We start from the raw sequence: 23,816 nt of genomic DNA, 5'->3' as shown, positions 1-23,816 counted from the left end.
GTGTATAATTATATTTAGGCACGAGGATGGCACATCACTTCACGTGCAGATAAAATGTGTATAATGTGTGGCACGGGGTTGCACGTAATGAATTCACGTGCTGGGATTCAAGTGAGTAATTAATTAGTAATTGAATCCCAGCACAACAGTATATATAGATGCACAGTTTCACTCAGTCGGGGTTGGGTGTTCGGAAGAGGAGAACGGGTGAGAGAGAAAGGAGTTAAAATAAGTGATATAATTATAAGTGTTTTGTACTCACCGTGTTTGTTTGTCTCCGTGCACCGTTTGTTAAGTGTTTTGTCTGTCTGTTTATTTTGGCTACCAGTGCCGTGTCCTGTTTTGTATTCCATTGTGCAAACCTTTTATTTGTTATTAAACGCTGAGTGCAGCCATTGCACTCGGCTCATCATCACAACCACCGTCTCTGTGTATTCCTTTTCTGGTCTGACGCCACCCACTCTGGCCGTCTTTGTGACACGTGGTGTCATCGTGGGATAGCCGCGCCTCCAAGCGTCAGACCAGGAGGGGTTTTGTTTAAAAAAAAAAAAAAAATAATAATAATAATAATAAATATATAATGGCAGAAGACGCCACAAAATGGCGGGACTGGTTCCTGGAGAATGCTGGGCTGGAGGCCCAGTCTCTGCCCATAGTCGTCCAGGCCCTGTGGATGATGGACAGTGAGAGATGGGAGGCCTATCAGCAGGAACACACCCCAAACACCTTGGAGGAAGGTGTGGAGTTTGTCCTCAGCTACCTGGAGGCAACCATAAATGGAACAGCAGCCCAGGTAGCAGGACCACCAGCAGAGGAGTACCTGCTGTCCCCATCTCCACCAGCAGAGGGTGAGTACCTGCTGTCCCCATCTCCACCAGCAGAGGGTGAGTACCTGCTGTCCCCATCTCCACCAGCAGAGGGTGAATGCCTGCTGGTTTTGCCTCCACAGCCCAAGCGGGAGACAGATAAAGAGGTGAAGGACAGGGAGGAGGAGTGCCGCCTAAGGGCCAGGCATCCACGGCGATGTAACAAGCCATCGTCGGGGTGCCTCCTCTGCGACCAGGATCACCTGTTCGCCCACTGTCCCTTCCGCAGTTATGGGGAGGAGCCTGAGCGTCCACAGCCCAAGCGGGAGGAGCCTGAGCGTCCACAGCCCAACCGGGAGGAGCCTGAGCGTCCACAGCCCAAGCGGGAGGAGCCTGAGCGTCCACAGCCCAACCGGGAGGAGCCTGAGCGTCCACAGCCCAAGCGGGAGGAGCCTGAGCGTCCACAGCCCAAGCGGGAGGAGCCTGAGCGTCCACAGCCCAAGCGGGAGGAGCCTGAGCGTCCACAGCCCAAGCGGGAGGAGCCTGAGCGTCCACAGCCCAAGCGGGAGGAGCCTGAGCGTCCACAGCCCAAATGGGAGGAGCCTGAGCGTTCACAGCCCAAATGGGAGGAGCCTGAGCGTCCACAGCTCGAGCGGGAGGAGCCTGAGCGTCCACAGCCCAAATGGGAGGAGCCCGAGCGTCCACAGCCCGAGTGGGAGGAGCCCGAACGTCCTACGCCTGAGTGGGAGGAGCCCGAACGTCCTACGCCTGAGTGGGAGGAGCCCGAACGTCCTACGCCTGAGTGGGAGGAGCCCGAACGTCCTACGCCTGAGTGGGAGGAGCCCGAACGTCCTACGCCTGAGTGGGAGGAGCCCGAACGTCCTACGCCTGAGTGGGGGGAGCCCGAACGTCCTACGCCTGAGTGGGGGGAGCCCGAACGTCCACAGCCCAAAAGGGAGGAGTCGGTGCGTCCACAGCCCAAAAGGGAGGAGTCGGTGCGTCCACAGCCCAAAAGGGAGGAGTCGGTGCGTCCACAGCCCAAAAGGGAGGAGTCGGTGCGTCCACAGCCCAAAAAGAGGGAAGTCGGGGCTTCCACAGCCGTAGGACCCAAGCTGCCAGCAGAGGGAGAATGCCTGCTGGTCCCACCTCCACCAGCAGAGGGTGAATACCTGCTGGTGCCGTCCCAAGAGCCAGAAGGGGAGGAGTTACAGGCTCAACCCCCTGAAAATTTTTTGGGGGGAGAAGGGCAGGATGCTGGTGTCCCCCAGCAGCCTCTCGCTATGCTGCTGAAGGCAGCACGGCGTGCACGTGCCCAGCCGCCCCAGCAGAGGGAGCCAGCACCGCCAGGAGCAGAGGAGCTGGAGCTGCCTCTACCTCCACCACCTCCAGGAGCAGAGGAGCAGGAGCTGCCTCTGCCTCCACCACCTCCAGGAGCAGAGGAGCAGGAGCTGCCTCTGCCTCCGCCACCACCACCGCAAGGAGCAGAGGAGCAGGAGCTGCCTCTGCCTCCGCCACCACCACCGCAAGGAGCAGAGGAGCTGGAGCTGCCTCTGCCTCCACCACCGCCAGGAGCAGAGGAGCTGGAGCTGCCTCTGCCTCCACCACCGCCAGGAGCAGAGGAGCTGGAGCTGCCTCTGCCTCCACCACCGCCCGGAGCAGAGGAGCAGGAGCTGCCTCTGCTGCCCGTACCTCCGCAGGGAGTACGGTGGCCGGAGCCCCAGAAAGGGGAGCTGCCGGCCACGAAGAAGGGGGAGGAGGTCTGGAGACCACTTTCCCCAGCAGCAGTTTCGCTGCAGGAGTTCTTGTGGCCGGAGCCCCACAGGAGGGAGCTGCCAGCTACGAAGAAGGGGGAGGTCGGGGGACCACCTGCCCCCGCAGCTTTTTCGCTGCAGGACTGGACCGGCATGCTGTCAGCCGTGCCACTACCGGCAGGGGTGCTGACAGCATTGCCAGCATTGGGCCCACTGAAGCCTCCCTTCCCAGCCCGAGACTTTGTCCTGGACTGCTGGATTTTTAAGGGGGGAGGTGGCCGTTGAGGCCATGTGTGCTGCGCACAAGGGGGGGTATATGTGGCAATGTGCCCCGTCCCTGTGTGCATTTATGTGTTGTATGTTGCGTGCGTATGTTAATGTTGGTGTATAGATTGGTACACGGGATATAAACGGGTCTGTGTTTCACGTGTGTTTAAAGTGTATAATTATATTTAGGCACGAGGATGGCACATCACTTCACGTGCAGATAAAATGTGTATAATGTGTGGCACGGGGTTGCACGTAATGAATTCACGTGCTGGGATTCAAGTGAGTAATTAATTAGTAATTGAATCCCAGCACAACAGTATATATAGATGCACAGTTTCACTCAGTCGGGGTTGGGTGTTCGGAAGAGGAGAACGGGTGAGAGAGAAAGGAGTTAAAATAAGTGATATAATTATAAGTGTTATTTTCCATACATGTGAGTATACCATGAACCAAATCCATAAAACAGCTGGATACAACATGTATAATCAACTTGGGTAAAAAAAAAAAAAAAAAAAAAAAACCCTCGTCTAAAATGGCACAACATTTTATTTGATTGTACACAGCAGACAGGCTTTTCATCTTAGAATCCCTAATTGTATACAACATCAACTCCCAACAGAGGAATTATACCTAGTTTTGGTAAAAACATGTTCCCATTCTAAGGGCTATTTCTTGTTTAAAAGGAGTAATTGGTACCACATTTGTTGTATTTCACTCCTATGTAAACACTTTCACAATTTTATACTTTCCAAAGCTCTGTGTCCAATCTTGTATTGATAAGAAGCACTCAGGAGATCTTTCCACTTCCATAAGCAAAACCCCAATGAGAAGACATTCCTTGTCCAAGTGTTTGTATCTAACATGCATAATGATTCTGAAGCCCAGCACCGTCACAATCATTACAGGATGCCCAGGGGCTGCATGGCTCAGTGGCATCTGATATCTAGATATCCAGCCATCTATCTTGGTTTAAATCTTGTCAAGGTCGCAACAACCAAAATATTGTCTAGGCCTCTCTGCCTATTTCATTTTAATCTAGTTCATTTTACCAATACTTTATGTGAATCTGGTATTTCTTTTCCTGGTATGTGATGTATATAGACCAGCCAGAGTGGGACTTTAGGCAGAAATTCAAAGATCAAGAGGTGACCCCTTAAGTGGAGCGCAAACCACTAAGAAGGTGGATTTTTTTTCATGACCCCTCGGATGGCATTGTTTCTGTGCTGTTCCATTCCCATGTGTGTCTCTTGGTTTTATTGAATTCTGTTTTTCTTTCTTCTTGTTTACTTTTCAGTAATTCCAGTTTTAATCCCCAGTTTTAATGGGAATAAAATATACCACTAAAGAAATGATTGCAAAAACAATATTCCATGATTTTATGTCCTTCATCATTAGACAGACTAATAACATCAGTTATTAACACCCAAGCTGTCATTTGTTAACAAATAATATCACCTTTCTCTGGTTTGTGTAGGAGCAGATGAAACCATAGTTCGGCTGGTGAACGGATCTTCACCCTCTGAGGGCCGGGTGGAGGTGCACTATGACAAGCGCTGGGGGACAGTGTGCGATGACGGCTGGGACAAAAAGGACGGGGACGTGGTCTGCAGGATGCTGGGATTCAAAGGAGCCAGGGAGGTTCATAAAACCGCAAGATTTGGACAAGGTAGGTCGGAAACAGCTGACCCAAGTGTTGTTCTCTTCCACTGACCAGGTAGCAAGATCAGCAGGCGAATCTTGATTCCTGCATCATCACTTTGGTTTGCAGTCGCAGGCCAGTATACGCAGCTAGTTTGTAACTAAAGACATCTGTGGGGATCTACGCCACCAGAACGTCACCAATTTTACCAGAAGTTGGTCCTATTTCCAGACATAATGTATGTCAAATCTTCTTTGAAATAGGAAAATGTACAAAATCATAGCTCGGGTAGCCTTGCTGGAAGCATGTCCCTCCAATATGGAGGGACAAAACAAAATAAAACTAAAAACAGTTCATAATTAAAAAAATAAAAGCTGTACAAAACTATGAGGTTTAGATTATGATACTAGCTCACTGTATACCATTTTTTCAGTCTGTGGACATTACATCAATTAGTTCAGCATGCTTCAATAAAACATGCTCAATTGCTGAGCGTTGGAGGCCACAGAATGACACACAGAGAGTCGGGTTTCAAAAGAAAAGGTGCAACACAGACAAAAAACGGTGCACAAAACATAAAGACGTACTGTCACTTTGAAACACACTATTTACAATTTGACAGGTCCTGACAGGAGTGTATATTTAGAAGTCCTGGTCCTTTAAATACCATTGTCTTGTGTTTGACCAGTCCATGGCAACTGAAATGCAGGAAACAGCTCTGCTTAGTGTGCCAAAGAAACACACAGAAAGGCTTTTACCTAGCACCTGCATGCTCTTTCTCCTCTGTCGCAGAAGCACTGTCCCGACCGGTGGAGAGGCTTCCCCTTTTGTACACCTTGGCTTCGCCCCGTACCCGATTACCTGGGCTCAGAACCAGGTATACCTCGTTCCCCCCCACCAGCCTCCTAGCAGGCTGACTCCTACAGAATGTTAACCCCGTAGTCGCCAGTGCTGCTGGATGGACAGGTCCCCCATGTTCCCCCTGCTGGTGGGAGGTGACCTTTTCAGTTCAGGGAATTCATACATTTTCTGAGCCCAAGGGAACACACCGTCTCTGGCCCTTCCTGAGCTGTAGTTTGGGTCGTAGATTATCAACTGATTTGAATATACGGAGCAAATACTGTATGTTAACTTCTTGCAAGTATTGCTTTATATTTATGTAATTATTAAGAATGTAGTCATTTAAAAAGGTTCATTCATTTATGAAGTGATCCTATCATTTGATTTTAAGGCATATTACTTGCCTGTGTGGTAATTTATGACATCCAGCAAAGTAATTATTGGTTAAACATCTTATAAAGCTAATAGAATATCCACAATACAGTAAGAGACACACGCAGCATACATAATCAGATGTGATTGATGTCTGCAAAATCCAATATCTTGAAAAGAATACTGGTAATACAATGAAACCCTGTAAATTGAGAGGTACAGAATTATAAAATCTTCCTGTTTTATTTTTTTATTTTTTATGTAGGGTGGCAGTGGATGTCAGTACATTAATTAATCTTTATTATTCAGCTATACAAAGTAGCTATGAATAAACAAAAACAGATTGTCGATCCCTATATACTGTAGTTTGTAACTATACCTAGTTATTTTAAGAGATTTTTTAATATTAAGTGGATGCAAAATGTAGCCCTCCGCTATTTCTTTACTATTCTTTATAGTTGTGTGTTTAAATGTACGTCATCTTAAGCAGTTCATACCCAAAATAAAATTGTAAGTAGATCCTTTTGGCAAGGAAGCCTTTGTGGAAAACTCAGACCAGGAAGAGAATGGACACATAACAGGCAAGTACTGCAGGGAGAGTCACAAATGCGTGTGTTTCTTTATTAAATAAAAGGTTTACACAAAACAAAACACTGATATGCAAAACAAAAGGCACGTTGGCCAAAACAAATAAATAAACAGACTGATAGACACCAAGCACTGAAGCAAACAGGAATCGTGCGGGTGTAAAGCTAGCACAAGTAGCAATTGTTATTATATTTTCAGTTCTTACTTTTCAGTTCTACCTCTGAACAACCCCCATCCCCGGTCAGCAAAAGCTGCAGGTTTTTATATCGTGGTCGAGGGATTAACTGGCCATCAATTACCTAGTTTATCCCTCGACCACATTCTGCACAGGATTTCTGATATGCGTATTCGACAGCCAGTTTGTCAATAAATCGTTAGCTGCCGACGACGCATTCTCACAAGATTAGCTGGATGGGGAATTAAAACCTAAACCTAAAATTTAAAACATTGTTTTAAATAAACACCAACCAGTACATTATAATAATAGTAATACAAAATAATATAAATAAATACAGGGGTGGGGGTACCCTGTCACAAACCTACAGAACGTGTTGGAGATAAAAGGCCTCCAAAACTTAATCAAAGTCTTCTCTATTAATCCTCAGAGCTGAGGAGGGATCTCCATCTTGGGGTGAGAGTAGTTCAGTCTCCATGGTAATCCAAATCTCATTTTGAGGCTGCCTACCAAATAGTGTGGTTATTTTGTGATGTGTGCAGTACGGTCCACTGAGGATTTATTTAAGACCATACAACTAATTTCACTTGTAAGAATTAAAACCCTAGGGGAAATTATTTGCACTCACCCTGGTTTTATGGAAACAATACACATTTCAGGTGACAGAAAACAATACTAGAAATAAGGCTAAACACCTTAGTGGTAGCATTTTAGAAACTTGAACTACAGCCTTTGAGCCAAATGTTTTTTTTTGTTTGTTTGTTTATTTTACATTTCAATTGATATTTAACATGGGGCAAATATTACAGCATCTTAAAAACAATATAAACAGTGTACTTCCTGCTAAAAAAAAAGATAACAAATGCAGTAAGGTATAGTAAGTCGCCTTGGATAAAGGCGTCTGCTAAATAAACAAATAATAATAATAATAATAATAATAATAATAATAATAATAATAATAATAATATATTAAATAGAAATGATTATTTCTGGATAACCTTTCCGTGTTCTGGGCCATCTGACTCTTGGAACGAAAGCCCATGTAAATATAGTTAATGCCAAATACAAACAATATGCTACAGATAAAAACGTTCAAAAGAAAACAAAACGCAAACTACTCCTGAGTATTCTTACATGATGCATGGAGAATACAAACAGCACAAAGCAAAAGCAAACCCACCAGCAATGCCAAAAGTCTCTCATCTCTTATTCTGGGTTATTTAAAGGTGGAAACCCATTATCCCACTGTGGCCATTGGACGGGTTGCGTAATAATGGTTCAGTTCTACCTCGGGCAGAACGGATTGGTTAAATACTACTGTACTAGTGTTGTGATTAACAGAAAATGCAGTAGTCTACTACAGCAATATATACAGTCTCCCTCAGTAAAAATAAACACCTGTACCTGATCCTTTATTGTGAAGTTATTCTGAGGTGTAAAGTGAAATCAGTTACCGCATAATGGACATTTAAAGTAGGTAGGAAACTTCTTTCAAAATGTTGATTAACTACTTACACACAATGTGCAAAAGATGTACTCACTGACTTGTGCACTATAAGATCGTGTACACACATCAAGTCAGAAATGTTTGTTGCTACACAGCAATGTCACTGCCATTTCTGCGATCCAGTTTGTCATGCAAATGTAATATAGTCCAATCAGAACGAAGCAGCCGTTCCTTATGCTTGTTGCCATTTTACGGTACACGTCTGAATTTCACAGTTTATTCTTTTGTTATCTAGCGATGTGCATTTAAGGAGATTTTTGGAATCGGTTTCTAATAAATGTACAAATAAACAGACTGCGAAAACTGGAGATACATAAAACAAGTTTTGCAAAGGAAAAATATTTGACACTGTACATATAAGATATGATCCATAAACGATGCATCTTTTGCGATGTTCGGACAATATTCTGCAATCTATGAAATCACCCTGTATATTTAAAGTTAATAATAAAAATAATCAATAATATCCAATTTGCACAGTAACAGTTTTATTACAACAGCGAAAGCCATTGTGTGCTTGTATATGAACCTTGTTAATTGCAAATTTCACAAAGCTTGCAATTAAAAAAATCTTTAACCACATGGTATGTGCAAACAGGTCAGTGTATGTTAGGATCCCAAGCCGAAATATGACCCCATCGGCTTGGGGTTAAATTACTTTTTTGATAGCTGAAATTGTGTTTGGCTTGGGGTTGTCTTGCGAATGATCCCATCGAGGTGCAGAAGATTCACTTTACCCAAACGTTTTCATCACTTCATGTAAAAGTGAGACTGAATACCAGTTTAAAATCCCGGTTATTGCTGTAATAAATATTTTGCAGAAAGGCTCAGGAGAGTAAGTAAAAACAAGTAGGTTTCGAGGTAAGGTGAGTGAAAGCAATAAATTCAAAAACGAACTTTCTGAAGTCAAAATACAGTTGCGCTGTACTGATGAGCCCCAAAAAGGGCGAAACATGTATGCAGCTACTGTATTTTGACTTTTAAAACGCTGTGAATGTAGAAACCGTTAGGCAACTTTCACGCGATTTGATTGGCTCTTGTAATGCTTTATTTGCATATCTCCCTACAACCCATTTGTTTTTGAATTTATTGCTTTCACTCACCTTAACTCGAAAGCTACTTGTTGTTATATATATATATATATATATATATATATATATATATATATATATATACACACTGTATATATTTTTCATTGCACATAGTTTACAACTCTTTAAGAAGAAAGAAAAAAAATATTCAAATTATTCCCATTGATGCTATAAGTCTGCCTTACATGCATTTAATACAGCAGTGGCTTGGTTCCAATCGCCAGTGTCTAATTTCTTGTCCTGGTGGCATTTGGCTCCTAGTGTTTCCTTTCGCAGGGAGCAGAGCTGTAAAACAATTTCTGAAGACAACGTGCTCTCCAGCATGTCTGTGCTCCGGAACCACAGTGTGCTGAACAGCAGGGGCGGACTGGGACTAAAAATTGGCCCGGGAAGTTCGGGTCCACCGGCCCACATTTATGTCAAAATCAACATACCGAAATAATAATGAAGTCAGCGCACGCAGCGCGCCGTCATGATGAAGTATTGGTAAAAAAAATAATAATAATAATAATTAGGGTAAAACTTCTTTCTAAATTGTAGGCTATAGCTACTACCAGTTTTTCAAACATATTAGGGGCGATTTAGGTATGGCAAAGTATAGGCTATGGCAGTTGTGGCTTCTTGATCTAGAAGTCACAAATAATAGGCTATCCTATTGAAAATATCGTAGATTTTTCCGTCTACAAAATATTTTTCTATTCATTATTCTTTGTCTCCGGATGTCTCTCTGTCTGCCACCGCTTTGCGGTCAGTGAATGCAACATTGTATCAGAGCTAAATTCTATCGCCAGTTTGTCCAGTTTACGCACCACGGATTATTTCATTGATGGCTCTGCTCTATGCAATTACAATTTTCTGTTTACAGTAATCGGTGGTCTAAAATCTAATTGCATATCAGATTATTTTAAACACAAGATTGCCAACAGTTGATAGGCTATTATTTAGTATTTACTGTAAGCAAATAATAAACATGGGTAGCCCATTTATCAAGTAGAAAGAAACCATTCTCTGCACACCAATACCAACCTCAGTAGGCCTAATAATAAACTGTAAAGTATAAACACACATCTTATTTATCAATTCTATAAACCATCACCGACCTCACACAGATTGCGGTCTCTCAATAGGCCTAATAAATTTTTCTTTTAAAAAACCCTGTAAATTCTAAACACATCGGCTCGTATTTAGCAATTCTAGAAACCATTAGCAGCACTCAGCGCCAATACAACCCAAAATTACAATAGGGTTTCAAAACCCCTAATTATATCTAAAAATACAGTCAACTACTTCACCCAAATCCACAGTAAACGAGACTGTCCTACCTTACGTCGCCAGCAGATGTCGCAGCAGTGCACTCTTCTGCGCAATCCTGTCAATAACTCCATCACTGTCTAGGGCCATCAGTATCTCTTTCTCTGTAGACATTAGCATTAACCCTTCCAAGTGGTCTTGGGACAGTGCTTCTCAGTCTATTTTTGACAAACTTCAGAGTGGAGAAACAACTTTCACATGCTACTTGCGTTACTGACAAAGTCAGGAGGAATGTGTAGCCCAAACCAATTACATGATAGGCATCAGTCAATAAATTGTATTGGGATAGAATCAAATAGCAACACATGGCACAGTTTTTGCATGAAGTGCACATTTTGTTCTCTAGCTCCAGCTCTTCTTCACATGCTCCACTGTCTCCATCCTCCTCAGGCATCTCACTTGCTGTTCTGACCCTGTATCCATCCCAAGCTGACATCTTCAGTCTGTCCCACTGTGTTTGGGTGATAACAAAAAAATGTGTCCAGCTCTTTGGACTGAGGGTGTGTGAAGTAATCAAAGCTACCAGCTGACCCCCCCCCCCCCCCTGCATTCACTTCAAATGCCTGCATATTCTCTCTCTCTCTTTCTCTTTCCTCAGCTGTTGTTCTCTCTGCACTGGACCCTGCAACAGCATCCATTCTGTTCCTCTCTCGCTCCTCAAGCTCAGCTGCATCTGCTTTAATATGCATAAATGAACAACAGCAATCAATTTAATTAATACCTTTAGCAAACTTTATTATAATTTGAAAGAATACTCACAAGAACATAGCTTGTTTGATTTATAAAATGGATAGTTCCAGTCCAGCTCTCTGATTGGTCAAAACAGCGATCCAGCCGTGCTATATTCAACCATAGGCCACTGTTAGGCCTTCTCACCGTTCCATAAAATTGCGCAACAACCTAATCAACATCGACCTAGGTATCAAACCCAATCAAATTCATGTGAAACGATTGCTTTAAAATTTGGGATTTTGTTAGTGTGATACAATACATGCAATGTGAAATCTACGCTGCAAGTGTCCAGTAGGGGGCAATACTATAGCCAAATGGCATGTCATGCTATGGTTTTACAAATAAAAATTGGCTAATACCACCATCAGCTCGGCTCAGCTAAATGGTGGAGAGAGAGAGAGAGAGACGCGACCTGTGAAATGTCTGAGCTAATTTCTTTTTTTTAGTAACCCAGCTAGCTAGCTAGCTAGCACAGGACGGCTAGTCGATTTGCTAGCGGAGCTTAGCATAGCTATACATAGCTGACTAGATCTCAAAAAGTGACTAACGTTACAAATATTGGTGTAGCCGTTTTATAAAAGCAATAAGTCACAGCCAAGGCATTATTAGGTACGAGGCGCAGCCCAGTCTTTAATCTATTTTAATGTAACCATAAACTCTACTGCTTGTACCTGCTGTGCTCGACCCTGCCACAGCGTCATCTTCTGTTCAGTGGGCTCCCTAGGCTGAGGCAGCTGATTAACACTGGCATCCAGACCTCCCTCGCTCTCCCTACTACCAGCCAGTCTGCGGAACATGTCCGTTATTTTTGTGCATTTTGCGGCATCTGCCTCGAGAGACCGTTGCCGTTTGTCTCTATTCTTTTATGCCCCACCTTTTCTTTTTCTCTCCATTTTTTACACTGACACTCATCCACTAGTGATGTGCAGTTCGCGAACGAATCGTTCTTTCCGGTTCAAATAAACCAACGTAAACAATCTTAATGCGATCTACATTGATTGGTTTTGTGTCATTGAATCAGTGAATCAAATGAAAAAAATGAATCGATTCACCAAACTGAACTGAATCAAATGACTTGAGTCACAAAAAAGAATCAAACTGCCCATCGCTATCATCCACTATCAATACAAGATGTTCAAACGAAAGACGAAATCTGGCTGACCAATCACGTTGTATCCGGGCAAGTGCAATCAGGGAGTGGCCACTCCTCGCCCCCCCTTAGATATTGCGATATTGGATCTACCCAAGAGATGACTGGTGTGATGATGTGTGCGCGCGTGCGAGAGAGCGAGACTGCCAAGTTAATAACAGCGTAATTCTCAGCATGTAATGGGAAGAAGAAAAAAATAATAATTATGAATCAAATGTAGACCAGCGGCCCACCAGGGATTGTCCCGCACTTCCCGATGGCCAGTCCGCACCTGCTGAACAGGGTGTTCTAACCTTGGAACTATCAGGACCAAAGCCAGAAGTCTGTATTTTATTAACAGAATATACTGAAAATATTTCAATAGAAACATGCAGCAGAGCACCCTGTTATAATGATGCACTGATCTTTCTTGTGACCTTTACAGGAAACAGTACAACTGTGCTGGGTTGTAATGTGGGTTTTTAGACCCAGTGCAGACACTGGGCTACATCCCATTGATAACAACTGGGAGTAAACAGTGTAGCACAGTGGGGATGGGATTGGAATCATCCCCGCAGTAAAATGTATGGTTTTTGGTAGTTTGGGGAAATGCACATTTGTTTAATTGTTTGATTGTTTTGCTGTATTGTTTAATGGACTTTGTTAATTGTTTTATTGCTTAAATGAGTATTATTAAATTGGAGACAGGTGCAGGGTATAAAAGAAAAGCAGTCAGTTTGCTCGGGGGCTGCTGAGAAGAAGGAGGCAGAAAGTTGTACTCTGCGTCCTGGCAGTCGTTAGGAAAAAAAAGGTGCTGTATTAAACCTGTGTGGTTTTTGTTGTTTATTGTTTAATGGGGAAACAGCCTAGCTGTCCCACGTGTAGTCAGGGTGTTCCTGTGTGTTAGTTAGTGCTCGTACAGAGCTAGGTGTTTATTTTGTTTGTGGGTATTTTGTGTTCGTGATTTGCATTAAAATTTAGCGCAAAAGCGCTTTCAAACCCTTCATCTCTGTGTCTGGTCGGTATTTTAAAGGGCAAAACGAACCCGAGCCGCAAGGCTCATTTACAACAGCTTTGAGAATCTGGTCCCCTGTGTGTGTTATTGCTTTTGTGACATAACCCTTATAGAAGTTTACTCTTGAGTAACGCAGTAAAAGCAGTGTAAAGTTGAGTAAGACCTAGTAAATATGTGATAATACACATTAAAGCAGGTAGGGAATGGAACTCATGTCTACCCCTTATGCCTTGTAATAATTGGTCCAATTAAGTAATTTTGGGCAAAGCTGGAACAAAAGCCAGGAGGGACACCGGCCGCCCAGGACCGGAATTGTATTTTTGTGTTGCTTTTTTTTTTTTACAAAAACAGCAATAGTACTTAATAGTATTATTTGTTGTTTCAGGCTCTGGATTCATTTGGATGGATGACATTGCCTGCACAGGGACAGAAGAAACGATCCTTCAGTGCAGATTCGCAGGCTGGGGAAAGACTAACTGTGGACATGTGGAGGACGCTGGCGTTACCTGCAACCCATAGCAGGAATGCTGTACAAGAGAGGAAAGAGAAAGCAAATGTCATAACAAATAATACATGGATATAGCCAATTAAGCATCAACTCCAGCAAGACTATTTTTTTTTTTTTTTTTTTTTTTTTTATATTTCCTCTTATCCATAAACATCCAAAATGGTGACTTTGGATAGTCCACAAACAATGTTATGCATATATTCATTTAACCAGGAAAATAATCCCATTAGGTGTGAGCTCATTTCATACTACAAACAAGAGGAGGCCATTCAGCCCTTCTTACTTGTTTGGTTGTTAGTAGCTTATTGATCCCAGAATCTCATCAAGCAGCTTCTTGAAGGATCTCAGGGTGTCAGCTTCAACAACATTACTGGGGAGTTGGTTCCAGATTCCCACAATTCTCTGTGTAAAAAAAGTACCTCCTATTTTCTGTTCTGAATGCCCTTTATCTAATCTCCACTTGTGACCCCTGGTCCTTGTTTCTTTTTTCACGTCGACATTGTCAATACCTTTTAAAATTTTGAATGCTTGAATTAGATTGTCGCATAGTCTTCTTTGTTCAAGACTGAATAGATTCATTTCTTTTAGCCTGTCTGCATACGACATGCCTTTTAAACCCAGAATAATTATGGTTGCTCTTTTTTGCACTCTTTCTGAGCAGCAATATCCTTTTTGTAGTGAGGTGACCAGAACTGAACACAGTATTCTAGATGAGGTCTTACTAATGCATTGTAAAGTTTTAACATTACTTCCCCTAATTTAAATTCAACACTTTTCACTATATATCTGAGCATCTTGTTGGCCTTTTTTATAGCTTCCCCACATTGTCTAGATGAAGACATTTCTAAGTCAACATAAACTCCTAGGTATTTTTCGTAGATTCCTTCTTCAATTTCAGTATCTACAATATTATTATTATTTATTTATTAGCAGACGCCCTTATCCAGGGCGACTTACAATTGTTACAAGATATCACATTATTTTTACATACAATTACATTATTTTTGACACATTATTTTTACATACAGTGACCCATTTATACAGTTGGGTTTTTACTGGAGCAATCTAGGTAAAGTACCTTGCTCAAGGGTACAGCAGCAGTGTCCCCCACCTGGGATTGAACCCACAACCCTCCGGTCAAGAGTCCAGAGCCCTAACCACTACTCCACACCATATGATATTTATAATGCACTTTTTTATTGCCTGCATGCAGTACCTTACACTTTTCTCTATTAAATGTCATTTGCCATGTGTCTGCCCAGTTCTGAATGCTGTCTAGTTCATTTTGGATGACCTTTGCTGCTGCATGAAGTTTGTCATGACAACACAAGCCAAAGTATTGGACACTGCAACTCAATAGAAACCATCAAATACATTCATAAGGTAATAATATTATTGTGTATAAAAACAAATTCTGATAATAGGTTTATATCTATCTGAGTATGACAGATGTCTAATTAGAATGTTTTCAATTTAGGTAGTATAATGTATTCTGTTTATTTCCACAAACATATAGGACCCAGATTAAACCATGCACTTACACTAATTAGTAATGTGCAACAGTTGTTTTTCTTTCTCCTTTGAATGAGATTAAATTAGCATACATTAAATTTGGTTTACCCCACACTGGCCAAAAACATCATATACATTAATTGTTCTGACTTGGGAGGAATCATAATTAGGTCTAACATGCTGTATTTCACTCCAGAGACCTTAATAGTAGACCGTATATTTCTGTGAGAGTTTTTTATATGTTATTTTGACAATATGAGAATAATGCGGATGCATAATGCAGATGATTTTATTCATATGTTAACTTTTATATGTACTTTTTTAATGACAAATAAAATATATCTGTGTTTATACATGTGCATTGTTTACTGTGAGGATTTCAAAACTATCAATACTGAGCAGATAATGAACTTCTTAAACAAGATCACTCAAATCTACAGGCTCTAGAGAGGCTATGAACAACACAGCTGACACAAATGCAAATTAATAAAATAGGTTTTCAGAATAAGGCAAACTCCAAATCACAATACAGAACGGGCAGTACAGAAAGTGATTTAAGCTGATGCACAAGCTATATACATACATTATATAACCAAGGTAGTTCATGATGACCAAAATGTACTGTGTGATGTGAGTCTGCTACAGAGTATAATGAAATCAGACACATGGAAGCATGGTGGTAACTAGCTATGAGGACACAGAGGTTGTGTCCTCGGTTGTTTTCTTGCATCGTCAATGCTGATGCTCATGTAAAAATTCTGGTAAAGTACAAAAGACTCCTTAATTCTCTCTGTTGGTTTGCAGTTTAACATAGATTTGAAAGTTGAATAGTAAATACCAAACAGTCATATAAATACTGCCAGCTATAGCTTGAAACCTGAGTTTGACCCCGGTAGAATGTCAGCTCTGGTTACGATGCTGCATGAAAGGTATTCAAGCAATAACAGAAAGGGTACCATACAGCATATCGGTAAAATAGACAATTACCTCTTTAATTTACTGCACTTTTTAATATTCAGATCCTGGGTAAAATATCACATGTATCATTAAAACTACTGTAGGCCCTATTTTGAAGCAAAGAGCAAAGGGAAACACACATTTTCTCATAGGAATAAAACCGTGTTAATCAGTATAAATAATCAAAACAGTTGATGTATTGTTTTTATTTATTTATGTATTTATTTTAGGGCTGTCACTCAATTAACATTTCTGATTGATTAATTTATGGGCATTAGTTTTAATAAAGGTAATGATCTTATAGTGGCTGTTTTGCACAGTAATACTTAAAAAAAATCTGTAGAATCTAAAAAAAATAAATGACGCGAAAGAGTTTAATAGCAAAATATAACGCACATTTTATTCAAAGAACAAAACAAACCAATAATAAATAAATAAATAAATAAATAAATAAATAAATAAATAAACAGTTTACATATGCATACCTGCCAAGCCTCCCAATTTTGTCAGGAGACTCCAGATATAGAGCGTGAATCTCCCGTCTCCCAACGAGACTAAAAAAAACTCCTGATAATTTAGATTGTCAATTGTAATGCATTATTACCTTAAGTATATTTTCTCTAACAAGTGCCAACCTCCTGCCCGCTAGCTTGATCACTCACTTTACAGGGGAAACAGTTGAAAAACAAACAAAAAAAAACAGTAAAGGTTTGTATATACAGTTTCATAATTCAGCACCACAACCCAAAGATAAGAATTCTGCCTGTCTTACAGTTAAAGAACCTTCAGCAAGTTCCGTCTTGGTTGTTAAAACATATTTTCTTGTACCATGAGAATCCTAGTACTCTCAGAAGATAAGAATATAAACGCGAGGGGCCCCTAAGTTGCAACTGCTAATAAGGAATTTGGCTACATGAGCATTCCAATGGGCTTTACAATGTTGTTGAATCATGTCAGCGATTTATGGTTCACTGAGCACATCACTAATCTAACACAGAGTTATTTGCAATAATATTTCTGCTTATAGCTGTTCAGCATAATCTAAATTAGTACAGTTTTTACAATGATATTCTTGCCTTTAACAGTTACTTTTCTTCCAATGGCTTTACCACAGTAACTAGTTCACTTACCAGATATCGGAGTACTCCCAGCAGGGCTGACAATCGTTTTCTGGCTCTGCTCTGAAAGGCTCATTAAAAGCAATCATGGGGTCAGGAATCCAACACTGAGCATCACAAGTGTGTGTTACAGTCTCAAGTACCTGATACCTGCAGGGTACATGAACTCTAGTAGCAGGTTTCCCATCTTTGCATTCTAGTTTTCCCAAATGTGTCCATCTAACATTGTCTGATTTAAGATTTAAATGAGAAAAGGAGAATCCTTGTAGATCATTACATTCAAACGTTATTCTACAATGCTTTACAATATGGGAACATGTGGGGCACGGTATTGGTTCTGCTAGTGGCAGCCCAGTTCTACACCTCTGACATCAACATATTAATCTGGATGTCTGCAAATATGTCCCTCTTTTCAGAGAGAGTTTCCCACAGGGAGTAATGGTTCTGGACTGATAACTATTTTGTTCATGCATTTCATGCAAATAGAACTCACTATTTTTCATGTCAGAGGTTTTCCAAGCCTCAGTTTCTTCTATATCATCAGTGGGGAACCCCATGAGAAATGAAGTTGGTTATGGCAGCCAGACCATATACTCTGGCTGCTTAGGCCTTCCATTCAAAATAAACTATTAACTTATACAAGAGAGAAGGGGTTTGAGGGTCGCATGTGACAAAGGTAATTGCAGTTCTGCACACAAAATGGTTTTGTCACTGAAGACTAGCAAGCGTCAGCAATTCTTTGCAACCTGGCTTTGGGTTTTGCTGCTTTACATCATACCGAACACAGTGCTGAAACTTCTGGTTTGGACATCAGAGCTCCCATGCTTCACAGGGCCTGCGTGTGAGGCCAGCACTCAACCACTGTCAGAGTGCAGTAGCAGGGGGTTGTCCTTTGAGCTGCTAGAGCCACTACAAGTGTCTTTCAATTTGTGGCTTTCATTATTAATTGGTATTTGCAATTCAGTCTTGTATTAGGGATAGTTAGGTTCAAGATATCTGTCTTGTGTGCATGACACTGTTAATAATTGCTTTTAGAATCTCACCTTTTAGCCAGCTATTTGGTCAAGTCTAGTAAAATATGTATATCTGATACTTTCCCTTTGGGGCTCCCTTCGTGATCCATTGATGTCCCCCTGAATACACCTTGAATCAACACCCAATTAGCCATTCCCTGCTTGGCTATCAAACTGAGAAAGAGTTAACATAATGCCCCCATCTTTTCACTGCTGAAGCTATTTAAATTAATTTAAATGAACAATAACAGACCAAATAAAACCTGAAAGGTGCTGTGAAACACTAATACTGAGGTAAACAATGGAACTCAGTGAAGTAATTACCAAATACTGATAAAAGAGATATTAATCCATGTTATTACTGGCTGTCTAACTTTCCAAAAGATATTCAGCTGCTGTCCAATATCCAAATGAGGACACTATAGTGAAGCTTATGGAAGAGGTAGAGACTCTTTGCTGCTTTGAGTAAATACTGAATAAATGATACCTTGCAGGTACCAGTTCTGTCCCAGCAGTCTTTTAGCCTGTATAAATACTGTAGCTTTTTGAGACATGAAAACACTTGGGTGTTTGACTTATGGATGATAAGGTTACAGGGTAATATGAATTACCCACTAGTAACATTTGGTCTTGGTCAATGTAATGGGTGGAACTATTAACCATAATTTACTGCCAAACCTCTTGAGCATCTGAAAGTAATTCATACAGTTATATGATGTAGGTGTGATCATGGTTTGTAAATATATATTTATATCTTTGAGATATATATATATATATATATATATATATATATATATATATATATATATATATATATATATATATATATATATATATATATCTTTGTTATATACACAGTTGTGGTCAAAAGTTTACATACCCCAATGGAAATGTATAATTTCTACAAATTTTAAACAAAAACAAACAATTTTAGGAAAAGTCTTTTATTATTATTATTTCTTTCTTTCTTAGCAGATGCCCTTATCCAGGGCAACTTACAATTGTTACAAGCATGGAGGTGGTAATATCCTTCTATGGGGCTGTTTTTCCTCTAATGGCACAGGAAATTTAGTTCCAGTACATAGTGAAAATGGATTCCATAGCATACCAAAAGATATTGCCCAATCATCTGAAACCCTGTGCTACAAAACTTGGTTTAAAGCACAACTGGGCTTTCCAACATGACAACAATCCAAAGCACACATCAAAATCTTCTTCAGAGTGGTTAAAGAAGAATAAAATCAAGGTTCCTGGAATGGCCTTGTCAAAGTCCCGATCTAAATCCGATTGAGAATCTTTGGTATGAGTTGACGAAGGCTGTGCACAAGAGAAGTCCTCGGAATTTGAATGAACTGGAACCATTTTGCCTTGAAGAATGGTAAAAAATCTAAAGAATCATGCCAAAAGCTCATTGACAAATATCCTAATCATTTAAAAGAGGTTATTATTACTAAAGGTGCCTCAATTAGCTATTCATTTCATTTTCCTTGTGAGGTTATGAATACTTTTGAATTAGCATTTTTGGAGCTTTGCAAAAAAAATTGCTGAAATAAATAATTGTAGATATCGATTTCTTGTAACTTCCTTTCCTCATCCACAAAAGCAAAACTTTTACTATAATTTTTTTTTCCTACAATTATTTGTTTTCGAGAGATTTCTAGAAATTATAAATTTCCATATGGGTATGTAAACTTTTGACAACAACTTTTGACAACAAATGGGTGTGATTTTCGATCCTGGGTTAACTTTTGAATCGCATGTACTGAATATTGTCAAGGTTTCTTTTTTTCACCTTAGAAATATTGCCAGACTGCGTCCCATACTTTCTCTACCTACAGCTGAAAAACTGGTTCATGCTTTTGTTTTCTCCAGGATCGATTACAGTAACGCCCTGCTCGCTGGGGTGTCTAATAGCATCCTCACTAAAATTAAATTTGTTCAGAACTCTGCAGCCAGAATTTTGTCTCGGTCCCGCTCAAGAGATCACATCACTCCTGTCTTGGAGGCCTTGCACTGGCTGCCTATCAGGTTTAGAATTGATTTTAAAATTTTAATGCTGACATATAAGGCTCTTCATGGGCTAGCTCCGACTTACCTGTCAGATCTTTTATCTTTTTACACTCCCACTCGCAACCTCCGCTCTGCTGATCTCAGACTGCTGTGTGTCCCGCCTGCTCGCCTGCGCTCTATGGGCGACAGGGCCTTCTGTTGCTATGACCCCAAATTATGGAACTCTATTCCACTAGAGATCAGGGACTCAGCTGCTTTGACTGTTAATTTAATTTAAAGACTTACTTTTTTAGAAAGGCGTTTTTATGATTTTTTTGATTGTTTTATTTCCTTTTGCTTTTTTATGTATAATCTGTTTATTTATTGCTGTACTATTAATTGTGAAGCGCTCTGAGATGACTGCTTTTAAGGGTGTTATACAAAATAAAGTTTATTATTATTATTATTATTATTATTATTATTATGTTGCATAATGGAGGCCATCCAAGGAGTTTTAACAAGGAACAGATGCTTGGTAATTTCCAGGTCAAGGATACATCCAAGGTGAAGGGCAAGCTAATGTAGTTGTTATTAGAAAGGATTACAAGATGCTGTGAAAATCTCATAACAACATTCTTTAAATAAAAGAAAGCTGTATATGAATTTTGGATGAATGGCTTTGGTTTCATGAGGATTATTCTTCAAAGGCAGCCATCGATACCGTGTTTATTGTGTATGGACTAGTTTAGCAGTTGCACATTTTCTATAAAACTGAGCTTGGTGGACTAGGGGACTTTAGTTCAGGTGGTTATTTTATGCACTTTTAACTATGGATTTCACAAGTGGTTTGGTGGTGTCAATTTAGCACTCAGTGGCTCCTATGACTGAACCACCACTGTTGACACTGGGCCATGCAGATGTAACTGCTCCATCTCCTCTGTGTATATTTTTCTGTAAAGAAAACTGAGAAGACTTCAGCCTTCAAAGCTGACAATCCACTGTGACCAAAATTCATAACCCAACAAAAAAAAGGAATAACGGGTTGCAATTAAGCTCCGATTTATAAATTCCATCAACCTAAATAACATTCAAAAGAAAAAAAAAATGCAATTTGTCCCAGTAAAAATGGACATGGGTGAAGGCTCTTTTAACTCTTTTGATGTTATACTGCAATTAAATAGACAGATCTGCGGGACCATGCTTTAGCACAACATACAAAATACAGTGGAGACCTGTACTGTTGGTAATAGAAGATATGGTAGGCAAGCACACATATTGTATACTGTATGCAGGCTTCATGACAAAGATTTGATTGATTATTTTCATTATTGTCCACCTCTCATAGTAAATACAACTGTTTGGCAAGAACCTTCTGCAAGTGTATTAAAAATGTTGTCCAATGTGGACTGTTAATTTTGAAATGATCTATGATCTGGCAATCCCTCACTCTGTGCATACTCAATTAAATATTTGAGTTTATTCCCAGCTGCTCCAAATACTCACATGGGAATGAAGCTTCAGCTGGTTCCACTTTACAGGAACCAAGTGAGGCAAAGTGTCATGAAGCAAAGGTTCATTTGGTTCAGTTGAACCATTGCATGTGACCTGTGAGCGTTCCTTTTAGGAATCCTTTGACGTTTCAGACATTGACGATAATGAAACGTAATGATTTTGCCTAGAGTGTCCAATTTCCAACACAGTGCCCACAGCGCGCTGTTTAGGGCAAGCTGAAAAGCATAGTTTTCTGTAATATTTTTATACACAAAATGAAAGCGCATCTGAAATTGTCCCCTCACAATTAATGTTAACCTGATGGGAACTCCTATTAGGGAGCATATATTTTAGTAAGATTGCATAGTAAAAACATCTTGATTATAATATTTACCTCCAAATAAATACAATAGCCTAACGTGACATTGTTCACTTTTGAAGGTTGTATCATATGAACTGTTTGATGTGCAATTGCAGGAAGGAGTGGTAGCGTGTTGCATGTTAGTGCAAATATTGGGCCTCATCCTGGTTCAAATCCAGCAAGTGTGTGTATTTGTCTTTTATAGATTAAATGTACATGTTTTATTTACTACCAATTGATTATGAAGTACTGCAAAGGGTTCAAGAAGCTTTACTATTTCAGGGGTATTGAAACTTTGTGCCACACAGACATGATTGCTTCTCCCCAGTCTGGAGTCCCCATTTGTTCCTCTTATTGATGGAAACATAGCTAATGACAAGCAGTAGCAGATCTTAAATTCATACTCGTGATTCATACAAAGATATACTAACCACGTAAAAATAACAGGATGCACATTCAAATTTCACTAGCAGTTCCTTTCAAAACAGTTACAGCAGAATATCAGATGTTAAGGGAATCTGAACTTTTTGGAAATGAGATTGGCAGAGCCTTTAAAAGGACATTCCAGCCTTTGTGCACCCACCTTATTTTAAGATCCAAATTCTACACAGCCTTTCTTTTGTGTCTTTTTTTTTCTTTGGGTGGAAAGGGTAAACCACAGAAGTACCACAGTCTGAGACTTTCTGACATTGTAGTTTGTCTAACGATAATGCAGTGGATGCAACACACCATACAATCAAAGCAATAATATCAGGGTTGCTTTTGACGACAAATTACACCCTGGTCCTGTATTTCCCATCACTGACTATTAAAGTACTTATTCCTGTGCACTTTTTGTGTTGGGTAACTTTCCTGCAGCAACAATGAATTCATGTTTAAGACAGTTGTATGTTACAGTAGAATCCCATAGTCATATAATAAGATATTTATTTTGCTGTTTAAATTAAGACTATAACATTAAATGTGTTATAAAGATCTCCTTGGCTGCACTTCTTATGTATAACCACAAGGGGACAAACTTACCTCAACTTTTTTTTTGTCCAAAATTAGGTGCTTGCAATTGGTAAAGCAGAACAATTGAATAGTGAATGATTCAATAATTTCTCCTGTGTTTTTCAGAGGAACAGTAAATGTAGTGAAGCTGTTTCCCTCATAGGTAGACTTGAATTTGTGAATAGTGTGATTGATACAATAGTCAGAACTCCTAGTGTCAGTTCTCTGGAGTAGAAGAGGTAAGTCAGTCCTGTGCTAGATGTCCAGTGGGAGATAAGTCTGTTAACTAGATCCTTTTGGAAAGGATGCAAATGATGCCTGCCATCGCTATAAAGACATTTCCTGGGTATTACAGTGGAGCACTTTGCCGGCTAGATTACATAAAGGATAAAGAAAGTCTCTTGCAAATAAAAATCTATTTGGTAGAAAAAAAACATTATTAAAAACATACTTTTGTCGACATTATGTCACTTAAAAGACTTGAGGAATAAACACAACAGATGTTTTCAAATATTTAGTTATTAGAATAACATCTGTCTCAGTTTATGCTTTTTGTTTTTTGTAATTTTTTATAGTGTTTCATTTTTAAATGCTTGCCAATGATGATGTGCGCATAACAAATACATAACATGAGCCACACGAACAGCC

General features: G+C 40.3%; 1 protein-coding gene across 1 annotated transcript in view; it reads left to right on the top strand.

Moving 5' to 3' along the window:
• LOC117410956 (scavenger receptor class A member 5-like) overlaps positions 1–15,605 on the top strand; it is a 78,997-nt gene extending 63,392 nt beyond the window's left edge. The window contains exons 8-9 of the mRNA XM_034017930.3: positions 4,302–4,493; positions 13,612–15,605. Of these exons, the coding sequence (XP_033873821.2) occupies positions 4,302–4,493; positions 13,612–13,745 (326 nt within the window). The 3' untranslated portion in view covers positions 13,746–15,605. The remainder of the gene's footprint in view (positions 1–4,301; positions 4,494–13,611) is intronic.
• The last annotated feature ends 8,211 nt before the right edge of the window (positions 15,606–23,816 follow it).

This window comes from Acipenser ruthenus, chromosome 6 (genome assembly GCF_902713425.1).
Source record: "Acipenser ruthenus chromosome 6, fAciRut3.2 maternal haplotype, whole genome shotgun sequence".
In the NCBI taxonomy this organism is placed as follows: Eukaryota; Metazoa; Chordata; class Actinopteri; order Acipenseriformes; family Acipenseridae; genus Acipenser; species Acipenser ruthenus.
Note: the sequence above shows the minus strand (reverse complement) of the source record. Positions and strands in the feature narration are given on the sequence as shown.